This window comes from Lethenteron reissneri, chromosome 43, assembly GCF_015708825.2.
Source record: "Lethenteron reissneri isolate LAM-NWPU_2019-01 chromosome 43, ASM1570882v1, whole genome shotgun sequence".
Taxonomy (NCBI): Eukaryota; Metazoa; Chordata; class Hyperoartia; order Petromyzontiformes; family Petromyzontidae; genus Lethenteron; species Lethenteron reissneri.
In genome coordinates this window covers 10,032,709-10,046,222 of record NC_083821.1, presented here as the reverse complement: position 1 = coordinate 10,046,222, position 13,514 = coordinate 10,032,709, and the positions used below count along the sequence as shown (strand labels likewise).

The 13,514-nt window shown below is 44.2% G+C and overlaps 1 protein-coding gene across 2 annotated transcripts in view; it reads left to right on the top strand.

Moving 5' to 3' along the window:
- The window catches only part of LOC133353404 (CUB and sushi domain-containing protein 3-like), a 634,534-nt gene that overhangs the window by 277,545 nt on the left and 343,475 nt on the right, over positions 1-13,514 (top strand). For both annotated transcript variants that reach the window (XM_061569655.1, XM_061569654.1), the window contains exons 7-8: positions 6,020-6,097; positions 8,624-8,711. In XM_061569655.1, coding sequence (XP_061425639.1) covers positions 6,020-6,097; positions 8,624-8,711 — 166 coding nt within the window. The remainder of the gene's footprint in view (positions 1-6,019; positions 6,098-8,623; positions 8,712-13,514) is intronic.

The window sequence follows — 13,514 nt, the reverse complement described above, 5'->3', positions numbered from 1 at the left end:
CGCCAGCTTTCGTTCCCATCGCTTCACTCTGATGTTGTAGGAGGGTTGTTATAACAATTAGTGTTGTTATAACAATTCTATATTTATTTAAAGTGTCGCATTTTCATGTGACATAACATTTCTCAAACCCTCCCCCCCTCGTCACACATCGTCACATATGTCTGACCCCCCCCCCCCTCCTAAGGCGTGTGACGTCATTTATAGACGGCCCCTATTCACATTTAATATGTGTATAGGTGTGATGTACGCAATTGTCTATTCATTTTGTGATATATTTCCAGGCATCATTGTCTGATTGCAAACTGACAATCTGATTATTTCTTTCCCATTCAGCGAAAATATGGCGCTGGTGTATACGCTGAGGCAGTAGGGAATTTTCTCGTCTTTCTAGAGTTGGAACACAGCTTTCCTTCCCCCAGTTTAATTTGATTTAGAGAGCCGAAACACCGTTGTTTTTAAAAGACATTGTATTGTACTCGCCACAGACAACTGTAGCGACAACATATCTGGCGCAAACCTGTGCCGTATCACCTTGTGGGAGCCTCGGTACGTGTACGTAATTGGAAACGGTTACAGATGAGATTTTAAGCATTTCTCCTCACGCCCTCAGTTTTTACCCTCTGATCTTGTATCGTCTGCGAGTGGGAGACGGTGCGTTCCATACGTCTGAATGAGCGAGTTAGAGTTGTCCATAGTTTTTTTTAATGTTAGCAAACCAGATGAAATCGATGAGGCACGGCTGATACGGAAAATGCCAGCGAACAAAAATGCAAGGGCATGTTGTCGTTTTGCTGTTATTGCGAGAATGGTCGGTGCGTATGTGATCGAGGCGGTATTTGCAGAGCCGACAGCTGATATCCACAATTTCCGCGTGAATTTCCATTCGCCGTATGTGGACGTCGTGTGAATGCGTATTGACGCCGTGGGACTTTTAGCGGTGTGGCGGTTCAACAAAGCATTACTATCGCGGCGACCTAGGCTTGATTTTGTGGCCAACTCACAACTGCTGCAGTGTTCTTCTTCGTACGGCTGATATTCAGTTTCAGTTTCATTTATTAGGTATAGCCCTGTGAGCCATTCGGCTCTTGAATCGGGTGCAACCGCAACAAACAAAAACGTGAACAAGAAACATCTTAAAGTGACAACGCGCAAATAGAAAAATCCAGGAAAAAACAGCAAAGTCTTCCGGAAAAAGCACCGTATATCAATGCTGTGTGCAAAAAATCCAGTGGGATGCAAGTCGAACAATAACAACCATAAGACAATTTAGATTAAAGTTATCAGTCCAACTCTGTACTACTACAAACAAATATGGCTAAACCAAAACGTTTTCGAAATCACCAAAATAAAGCTATTAAAGCAATGTAACAGTGATCATAGGAACTGTGATTGAAATTTTACAATAAACGACATAAACAACATGTACGACCAAACTTTGCAGCCATAGCTGGCTGCATGAGTCACTCTATGACAGCAGGAGTATCAGTAGGAGTATCAAACATTTTCAATGCACCTTTTTGATATAGGGCAACAGTTATAATGTTGCATTGAGGTGGTTGGGCCAAATAATTGCGTCAGGAGTAGCAGAGTGTGTCTCTGTGATGACGCCTCCTCCTTCGTACTTGTGAATTGGGCATTGAGTCGCGATACGTTTCACGATTCTGTTCTGACTCACCACAATCGTTAACACTGGATTTTTTCCCCCGCACCCGTGTATTAAGTGTCCAACATCTGCCATGGTTCGAGCGGATGCGGTTTAGGGTTGTGGTAATCGGAACTTAATGAGGAACCTGAGGCAGTGTGAGAACATCAGCAATGGGGAGAAGAAGTGGCCAGGCATGGTGTAGAACCCAAGGCTTGTGCGGCAGGATGGTGGCGCTGTGGTAGCAATTGTGCCTCACAGCAACATATCCTGGGTTAGATTCCCAACCCGGGCGCCTTTCTACATGACACTTAGGGGCCGTCCATAAATGACGTCAGGCGATTTTGGACGATTCTTGACCCCCCTCTCCCTTCGTCACACGGCGTCACAAAAAGTCGGACCCCCCCCCCCCTTAAATATGACGTCACAAAGCTCTGACCCCCCCCCAAAAAAAATGCTTCAAATCGCTTTAAACTATTGTCATTCTAGTGCGTATTTAATGTGGCGCTGCACTCTGATGTTGTAGGAGAAAACATGTATTTTAAAGTAGATTTAATTAAGTAGAACGTGTTGTCTATATTTATTTAAAGTTGCGCATTTTGATGTGACGTAACATTTCTCACCCCCCCCCCTCGTCACACATCGTCACAAATGTCTGACCCCCCCACTAGGTGTGTGACGTCATTTATGGACGGCCCCTTATATGTTCTCCACCTGTTCTATACGGGGTTCCTCCGGGTTCACAGATTTCCTCCTATAGCTACAAAAAAAAATTATGCAATGTCATTCGACGCTTAAAACTTTCCTGAAAATTACTCAATTGGGATTACGCGTAGGAATATCACCACATAGCGTCCTTGAGACTTGGGGTGAGGCATTCCTGGGTAGACATAAACATAGCGTACTGATGAATAATAATAAATCATTACCATCCTATACGCTGCGTCAGCTTTAATATGCGCATCGTGTGCGCCAATATAACTCGTTCCTTTAAGCTATGCGGGCTGATCTTCTTGGTTCTTTCGGTAAAGTCACGTAGAAGGGAAGTAATAAAATAATAAAAATAAAACATAATAAAAAAATTGTTTTAAGAAGATGAATCCCTGCAGTCACGAAAGCTTTAAATCGAAACTATGCGGGCTGGTTTTTTTTTCGTATGAACAGCGTTGGGAGCGTTACTCGGTGCACCGCACTGCAATGCAGGCGAGACTGCCGTCTGGCAGGGCGAAAACAGCAAAGATGTGGAGATGAGATCAGCTGATTGTGCGGCATTGCGGGGGACGTTGTGGGAGACAAAGTCAACGGGCCTGCACGCAGCAGTGGATTCGAGTTGATGATGATGATGAGGATAACAAGCTGGGTAGTGTTGTGCCAGAGCAGTTGACTCACAATTAGAAGCTTACAAATAACAATTCTTTATAGGGAATACATTCAACCCATCATCCCTCTTGACCAGGGGTCAGCAACCAAAACAAGAAGAAGAGCCATTTTTTTAAATTTCGAATTCGGTAAAAAAAATCTAATACTGAACATTTCAAGAGCAGCAACGCGTGTGAATATGAAGACGGTGGTTGCTTAATAAATAAACGTGACGAAGCGATCCCTAATGAGCCGCATGCCGCTCCAGAGCCGCAGGTTAACGACCCCTGGTCGAGACTCTGGGGTCTATAAAGTACTGACAATGTTGTAGAAACTCAGCAGTGGTTGTCTTACAACAGGGCTGGCTACCAAATGAGGTGAGCATTGTGCCTGGGTCACTTGGGCTGAGAGACACTTAGATAATAACTGGAATGCATTCTCCATTTTTACATACCAAAGTGTTGTGACTGCTGATGACTACGTGAAATATTTTGTTTTCAATAAGCAAACAGGGAGGATTGTTTTAAACACTTACCTACATTTGCTGTTATTGTTCTGATATTTGTGTGCACACATTTCTAATTGGCCTTGTTGGCAGAGCAGAGTTTTGCCTTGGCCTGTTCAGCCATTTGAGCAAAAACTTCGTGTGTTGGGGGCACCAGTTGACATCTTGTTCTCGGGAAAGACACTGATTATGTGTTCCCTGTGTTTTTATGCTTGTTAAAACAAAAAAAAACAAAAAATGCCCAATTGAAAAACTCGCGCCAACGGAGAGCGACCGAACATTGCGTTGTGTGTGCAAGTTTCGCATGTCCCGTTCACCTCTGTCCACCCCACCAGTGGTTAAACGCTTACTGTGGGTAATTTGGACAATTTAGTTAAAACATGTATTTCAATTTTTGTGGGTATTTTTCGTGCACTCACTAATTCGTTCTTTCAGTTTGGTTGGTCGCCTTCGTTCGCAGCTTGGTTCCCTCCATTCACATCCACTCTTTCTTTCCCTATTAAAAACAAATCACGGAGATTACTTGGACATGTACCGAACGTTCTCGGACACCCCTTGCTCTCATATTATGTTTTAGCCTTTTTTCCTATTGTACGTGTCATTCGTTTACGACCATTGAATACCTCGCTTGTTGTGCAACATTTTCTTAAAGGACCTTCTACTAATAATCTGCAATGTTGATGGTTTTTGTCTTCTGTTTTTGTTGCTCCTGCTGCTGCTGCTCACGCACACCACGGATCTCCCGTGTAAAAAAAAGACAGGATTCTGGCTAAACGGGATCATCCGTGTCGTGAATGAAATCAATTGGTGTTTTCAGGCCACTTGAACCACCTTTTGAGGGTCGGCTTGTACGTATGTATGTACGTTGAACTTATTTCGCACCGTATTTTGCCAACCATGCAAATCGGAGGTGCAGCTTGCAGATGCAGAGACTTTCCCGAGGGAGGCTTAGAAGCAGTAAAACCAGATGGTGGACAAAATATGTCAGGAAATGCAACAACGTCAAAGGATGGCAAATCTTGCTTTTCTAAATTGTGCAAGATACCACACGACAAATTATTTCAATATATTCATCTGCATATTAATTCACTCATGAGTTTGCAAGACTTTCCACTGTAAATTTGTGCCTCCTGGAAAATGTAATCCTAACACCCTTTTCATAAATCGAGTCAGAGTGATCTCCTGCTCAAATGAGCATTGGAGGCATTGGCACCCATCTCCTGTTCACAGCCCTGCAAGAGCCAGTGGTGGAAGTTCCACATTCCTATGGCAGGGTGAGCCTTTCTACTGGACAACCGCTGTTGAATTTCCCACAGCGTGCTACTCATATTGTTAACCCCTGATGGGACCATGTGGCTGAGTCAAACCGGCGACCCAGGGTTTTGAACCTCGAAAACCTCTCGATTGCGATCCAACCTCGCCATGCCACTAAGCCACTCGGTCGTGATAATGAGAAAGAGAGCACTGAGTTATGCTGTGGCCTGCCTCGGGCAAGCACACATATGCCAGCAGTAGTAATGAGAACGGAAGTGAGTTTATATATTTAAAAAACCTGCTGTCATTTTTTTTTACATTTGCTTTGTCTCAGTCGACCACATTTGGGAGGCATTTACTATAAAGTTTTTTTTTTCCCCCGAAATGTAATTACAATAGAATGTCTCATCAGGAGTCTTGAAATTGCATTTAATACCGGTGTGTGGGCGTGCACTGGGCCTTTGTGATACAACCTCTCACTGGCTGTGCAGAAGAGTGGGCCTGGTCGTGGCAAACTGGTAATGAGTGTGCAATCTGCTTTTCTTCCCCAGTCAAATAACCGTTGCGTTATTGCCTAAATACGATAAACTCTTGGCACAGTTTTTCCGTTAGAATTCGAGCATTCATTTATTTGTGTAAAAAAAATGATTAGGAGAAGAAAAATAACCTATTTTGCATTTTCACTCTACCTGATCTATTATACTTTGCTGAGCAGGGCATGAGTGGTGTGCCGTGATTGGCAAATATTTAGGGAGGTTACAACTTCTAGTTCCGCTGAGACCCATGGTTCGAGTATGTGTGATTTGACGCGGTTTTCAAGTGTAGTGACTTGATAATGGTCTGACCCCAGTTAGCAATGACAGCATGAAAAAATAATCGCGTTCAATTTGTTTCTGCACTTATCTTGGCTAAATTCCGGCTCTGAGAATTAAACAAAAGTATTGATTCTCATGTATCGAACATTGCTCGAGGTGGAAAAGTGTCAAAGGTAACTCTGATATTTGCTTCCTTGTATGTATGTTGAACTTTGTTCGTACCGTACATAACCAACTGTGCTAATTGGAGGTTGGGGGGACGTACAGCATAAAGGGTTACACTGCGATAGATATGATGGACACTTTTTCTCATGACATAATGCTGAGAGCACAATCAAGATGATGTGATGGAGAAAGATAACAATTTTTGTCGTTAAAGTATGCGATATTGAAGTTCTCCTTTGTACGTAATGATCGCTCTGTTCCGTTTTTTCTCTCTTTCAGTGAAAAAGGCAAAAGACCTGAAGTTCAGTGGTGTGAAGCTTTATCCTGGCAAGGATGGTGGACAAAAGTTCTCAATTCGTACGTTTGTATTCTAAACACTTCACAGCGATGGCAACACAAAGTTTCCTTGTTAAGCGCCCGATAAATGCAAAGCCTGATGTTTACGCCTCGATGCACGTTGTCGTGAACTGAAGAAATTTTTTTTTTAATGAGGTAAATTTGATAAATCATCGCCTACTGCGCGCGGCATCTTTAGCTCTCAAGTCATGCTGTCTCCCTGTTCACATGCGCACTGTGGCAACACTTTACTTTGATCCTCACCCCCTGTGTATCGATAGTGACATGTTAATGTGCCATTTTAATGAGGGGTTACTTGCTGTGTGGTGTTATCCTGGTGTGGTCTGGCACTGTTTTTATCTTGTTTTTGCTGCCTTGTCCAAGCTTGATAAATAGGACTTATAGAATATTTTTTTAAATGACTTATTTATCTATTTTGCACTCATATTGTGTTTTTTGTGTTGTTTGCTATTGTAACTTTGCTGACCCCGTGCCCATATTGGGACATCTGTGACAAAAAGAGCTTCATAGCTCATCGGATTCCTCCTCTAGTCGAAATGAAGAGTCTGATTCGAATCTCCTTGGTCATAGTGGAAATATCACATTCCTTTGGTAGAGGTCAGACTCTCCATCAATTGACCCCTTTTGAGTTACCACACATTGATCCCCATTTTTACCGGGATCTGAAGCTTCTATGACGAGAGGAGATCAATGCTTATTTTAAGGTGTTCCAGAGGTCCGGAATGATATTATAGTTGTACTAGCATAAGTACCCGGCGTTGCCCGGGTGAAAAATATATTTCTTAATAACCTTACATATATACACAGATGGGCTGCTACCCCTGCCCCCCCCCCCCAGCCACGATCTCCTTGGCCGCTGTGCAGTAATATGTACGGCCTATAGTGTGGTGGGGTGTCGAGGCCTAGTACCGTGCAGAGCCTCCGGCCTCGCCTAAATTGCCCACCCGGCTGAGGCTGGGTACCGGGGCCGTTACCCCCCCCCCCCCCCCGCGCTACAATAATACTGTCTAATCGCTATAATTTAATTATCTACCGACCCTATAATAGTAATTGCACACATTGGGGTGGCGGGGGAGTGAAGAGGACGTGAAACTTTGATGAATTTACCTCAGAGTCGCGTGGTGGGTGTCGAGGCCTAGTACCGTGCAGAGCCTCCGGCCTCGCCTAAATTGCCCACCCAGCTGAGGCTGGGTACCGGGGCCGTTACCCCCCCCCCCCCGCGCTACAATAATACTGTGTAATCGCTATAATTTTATTATCTACCGACCCTATAATAGTAATTGCACACATTGGGGTGGCGGGGGAGTGAAGAGGACGTGAAACTTTGATGAATTTACCTCAGAGTCGTGTGGTGGGTGTCGAGGCCTAGTACCGTGCAGAGCCTCCGGCCTCGCCTAAATTGCCCACCCGGCTGAGGCTGGGTACGGGTGCCGTTCCCCCCCCCCCCCCCCGCGCTACAATAATACTGTCTAATCGCTATAATTTTATAATCTACCGACCCTATAATAGTAATTGCACACATTGTGGTGGGGGGGGGAGTGAAGAGGACGTGAAACTTTGATGAATTTACCTCAGAGTCGCGCGGTGGGTGTCGAGGCCTAGTACCGTGCAGAGCCTCCGGCCTCGCCTAAATTGCCCACCCGGCTGAGGCTGGGTACGGGTGCCGTTCCCCCCCCCCCCCCCGCGCTACAATAATACTGTCTAATCGCTATAATTTTATAATCTACCGACCCTATAATAGTAATTGCACACATTGTGGTGGGGGGGGGAGTGAAGAGGGCGTGAAACTTTGATGAATTTACCTCAGAGTCGCGTGTTAATGCATGCGCATATTTTAAACGGGAATTAAAAATGGCGTCCACCCCGCGGCGAATGCATCGCTACCCGTTGCCAGGGGCAACCGCCGTCCAATGAAACTGCGTATGGTCCGGCGACACACAGACACACACACAGACAGACAGACAGATTTGCGATTTTATATATATAAATTTTATCCATATGTTAATCGACTATTGTTTAAATATTAAATCGTCCTATGACACATCACCTAGAATGCACATCACCTAGATTTAATCAGATCTGCAGTGCAGAAATATCTATTGTTGTACCCTACCGTGCTGCAACGCCAATGCTCCTCACTTTCACCAAGCCGCACTAGTCAGCGTAGTCAAAGAACCACTCGCGTGGCGATGCCTTCATTCTGCAGTGTACGTATGTTGAGATTCTTTCGCACCCTACGTAGCCAACCTTGTTAAACAGAGGTGCGGGGGAAGGACAACAAACTAACAACGATACAAATCAGTTCGAAAGAAATTCGTTTTAAATCTAGAGCAGTGGATTGTACAATGTGTGAGTCTCCGTGAAGCATTTACGGTTCCATATCGCCGTGATTTTGTTGTTGTTGCCACTTACCTGGAGGTTCACCGTCGACTGCGCAACTGCTGCAGGATCTAGTGGAGGGGAGGGAGTGGCGATGTGCTGTGGGTTTCACGCCGTTGTGATCTCCTCTCTCTCTGTCTCTCACAGCCAGCGAAGGGGGACTCACACAGGCGTCAAACTCATGCGGAGACCCCGGAGACCTGGAACGTGGCATGAGAACCGGCTCCGATTTCCGGTGACGGGGGGGGGGGTGGGCAGAGAGTGATGACGTTACGCTCGGCTCGCGACGCTGGGATCCGTTCACCGCATATTGCCTACGTGTGCGTGGCTTCAGGTTGCCAATATTGGCTGAGATTGTAACGGCGATGTCCTGCTTTCGATTCCCAGCAGGCCGCTTTTGATTAAGCGGGAGTTTTCAAGCCGGTCAATAATGAGTGCAAAAAAGCAACTCATCAAAAACAACTCATCGTAAATTTTGTTTGACAATCAATTTTGGTCTTCTTGTTTCTTTCGGTAAAGTCACGTAGAAGGGAAGTAATAAAATAATAAAAATAAAACATAATAAAACAATTCTCACGACGTTTCGGCTACAACGCAAGCAGCCGTCTTCAGGTGAAGAATGAGACACTACCAAACTAGGAGCTTATATATAAGCTGCATTGGGGGTTGAAGAGCGCCTTAACAAAAAGAATGTGCATGTGAAGAGGGATTTAGCATATTCATGGAAAATGCGTAGGCGTTGGGCGGGGGGGTGTCAAAGTCATATTATGCCCATGCATTATGCAGGATCAGCAGCAACCAAGGGGGGTGCAGGGATTAGCAGTAACAAAGGAAAGGAATGTTAATGATATGTAGCTGCAGTTACTCAACAACCACGTAGAAAACTAAAGTATAAACTACATAAAAAACTAAAGTATAAACTGCATCGCACCATCAGTATACTTACTATACTCTATAATAAGCTGAGTTACTAACAGCAAGTAATACATTACAATTTTACCTCGTAAAAATTCTATAATATGCTTCCATCTAAACCTTATTCTCTTACATCACACGAGCATATACCGTACTATATACTGCCATAGATAAACCCAACATTAAATTATATACTGTATTGCTGTAAACCAACCTATATCTTATACATTTAATATCACACTATGTATTATTCTACACACCCTAATGTGTATCGAAATGGTTTATTACGTCCTTCCAATGATTGCTGAGCCAGAATCCATCTTCTCGGTTAAAGTTGTCTCTGTGTTTGTATATGTGGATCGCCTCATGAACGAATCTCTCATGATAGCCAGATGGCTTGCAGAGAACCTCTGTCTTGGAGAAGTCAATATCATGTGAGCCCACTGAGTTGTAACAGTGATCTGCCACGGCTGAGGTGTTAGTCCTACCGTGTTTCAGGTCAGCTTTATGTTCACGGATGCGGTCCGAGACATGTCGTTTGGTTTCCCCAATGTAACTGCTACCACAGAGGCAACTTAGTTTGTAGACGCCAGGGTACTGTATGTCTGGAACCACATCTTTTACAGACGGTACCAGATCACGGATTTTATGTACTGTGTTGAATCGGACCTGGATCTTGTGTTTAATCAGGATTTTGGAGATCTTTTTTGTGACCCCAGCAATGTAGGGTAAGGTGATGGTCTTGAAAGGCTCCTCAACAGGATCCTTCTTGATGGTTAGAGTGATGGCTTTGCGGATTGTATAGTCGGAGTAACCATTTGCCTTAAGAGCTTGGCGTACGTGTTTGAGTTCACTGGAAATGTGTTCATGGTCGGAGATGCATTGGGCTCTATGATATAGAGTCTTGATGAGGGAATTCTTCTGAGATGGATGGTGGTGGGAATCCGGTTTTAGATAAGCATCCGTGTGGGTGGCTTTCCTGTGGACAGAGTGGCTCATTGAACCATCAGGTCTCCTTTTGATTAGGACATCCAAAAAGGGTAGCTTGCCATCATTTTCGACTTCCATGGTGAATCTGATGGCTGGGTGTATGGAATTGATGTGGTCGAGAAATTGGTCTAGAGCAGGCCGGCCATGTGGCCAGATGACAAAAGTGTCGTCTACGTACCTCTTCCATAAGGTCGGGCGTAGAGTGGCAGTCTGGATGGCGTCCGTCTCAAATTTCTCCATGAAGATGTTGGCTACAACCGGAGATAGGGGGGAGCCCATTGGGGTGCCCTCAATTTGCTTGTAGAAGGTTCCATTCCAGGTGAAGTATGTATTGGTTAAGCAGTGTCTCACCAGGGGGGGTACCCCAGCATTCAGTCCTTGATGAACCAAGTCTTCAATGATTGCGATGGTGTCAGGCACAGGTACCTTGGTGAACAAGGAAACCACATCAAAACTGACAAGCAGGTCGTCTGGGGACAGGGCAATCCCCTTGATTGTCGATACCAGGTCAGTAGAGTTTAGTACTGCAGAGGTGGTTTTTCCAGTGAAAGGCCGTAGGATTTCAGACAAAAAACGAGCCAGTTTGTAAGTGGGGGAGTTGATAGTAGAGACAATGGGACGAAGAGGTGTATCTTCTTTATGTATCTTTGGCAAGCCGTACAATCTTGGTGGTCTGGCTGCAGAAGGTTTCAACGAGAACTGTTTGGTCTGATCAATTAATGCGGTTGAAGCAGAAATGATGTTGTTGGTTTTGGAGACGAGGCTGTTGGTGGGGTCTCTTTTTATTTTTGTATAGCTGCCATCGTTTAGTAGTTCTTGAATTTTGTTGTTGTATTCTATTTTGTCCATGATGACAGTGGCATTGCCTTTGTCGGCTGAGAGGATGACAATGTCATCCCTCCTTTTTAATTGAGCTAATTCAAAACGCTCCGCTTTGCTGATGTTGCTAGCTGGCATCTTAGCGTTTTTGAGGGTTACAGAGATTTCGGATCTTGCTACGTCTGCAGCGATGTGACTCAAGCCCTTGAGAGCTACATCTACTCGAGCAATTATATCATTAACTGGTATGTGTCTAGGTGTGACTGCAAAGTTTAGTCCTTTAGCTAAAACGGATTTCAAACCTTCAGAAATAGGACTGTTACTGCGATTAATTACGACTTTGTTAATATCTAGCTTTTCAATGTGTGGGTCCGGTTTCTTGTTTGAGAGGCGATTGAATTTGGAAATCAAGTTGTCCTTACATTTAGTCGACATAGCGGCAGCTGAAGAGGCAGTCATTTTTTCCACATGTTCCCAATCCGATGTGGACATTGTTACACTCAAAGATAAGTGTGATTTGTAGAGTGTCTTGTCTAACTGATCTAGTTCGGTGCGCGTAAGTCTGATTTTCTCTGAGATAAGAGCTAAGCTAGTTCTAGACAGAATTCGTTTCGCATTAGAAGAAGTTACAGCAGCAGATGTTAGTGTAAATGCGTTTGGTATTACCTTAGAGTCGCGGCATCTCTTCAGAAAGGTGAGAGACTCGATTAGCTGAGCCTTCTTATCCCGGAGCTTGTTGAAGGATCTCAAAGTTATGTGGAAACCCTCCCCGTAGAGGCGGTTAAATTTCGATTTAAAGCTTTCGTGACTGCAGGGATTCATCTTCTTGTTTCTTTCGGTAAAGTCACGTAGAAGGGAAGTAATAAAATAATAAAAATAAAACATAATAAAACAATTCTCACGACGTTTCGGCTACAACGCAAGCAGCCGTCTTCAGGTGAAGAATGAGACACTACCAAACTAGGAGCTTATATATAAGCTGCATTGGGGGTTGAAGAGCGCCTTAACAAAAAGAATGTGCATGTGAAGAGGGATTTAGCATATTCATGGAAAATGCGTAGGCGTTGGGCGGGGGGGTGTCAAAGTCATATTATGCCCATGCATTATGCAGGATCAGCAGCAACCAAGGGGGGTGCAGGGATTAGCAGTAACAAATCACACTTATCTTTGAGTGTTACTGCTAATCCCTGCACCCCCCTTGGTTGCTGCTGATCCTGCATAATGCATGGGCATAATATGACTTTGACACCCCCCCGCCCAACGCCTACGCATTTTCCATGAATATGCTAAATCCCTCTTCACATGCACATTCTTTTTGTTAAGGCGCTCTTCAACCCCCAATGCAGCTTATATATAAGCTCCTAGTTTGGTAGTGTCTCATTCTTCACCTGAAGACGGCTGCTTGCGTTGTAGCCGAAACGTCGTGAGAATTGTTTTATTATGTTTTATTTTTATTATTTTATTACTTCCCTTCTACGTGACTTTACCGAAAGAAACAAGAAGATGAATCCCTGCAGTCACGAAAGCTTTAAATCGAAATTTAACCGCCTCTACGGGGAGGGTTTCCACATAACTTTGAGATCCTTCAACAAGCTCCGGGATAAGAAGGCTCAGCTAATCGAGTCTCTCACCTTTCTGAAGAGATGCCGCGACTCTAAGGTAATACCAAACGCATTTACACTAACATCTGCTGCTGTAACTTCTTCTAATGCGAAACGAATTCTGTCTAGAACTAGCTTAGCTCTTATCTCAGAGAAAATCAGACTTACGCGCACCGAACTAGATCAGTTAGACAAGACACTCTACAAATCACACTTATCTTTGAGTGTAACAATGTCCACATCGGATTGGGAACATGTGGAAAAAATGACTGCCTCTTCAGCTGCCGCTATGTCGACTAAATGTAAGGACAACTTGATTTCCAAATTCAATCGCCTCTCAAACAAGAAACCGGACCCACACATTGAAAAGCTAGATATTAACAAAGTCGTAATTAATCGCAGTAACAGTCCTATTTCTGAAGGTTTGAAATCCGTTTTAGCTAAAGGACTAAACTTTGCAGTCACACCTAGACACATACCAGTTAATGATATAATTGCTCGAGTAGATGTAGCTCTCAAGGGCTTGAGTCACATCGCTGCAGACGTAGCAAGATCCGAAATCTCTGTAACCCTCAAAAACGCTAAGATGCCAGCTAGCAACATCAGCAAAGAGGAGCGTTTTGAATTAGCTCAATTAAAAAAGAGGGATGACATTGTCATCCTCTCAGCCGACAAAGGCAATGCCACTGTCATCATGGACAAAATAGAATACA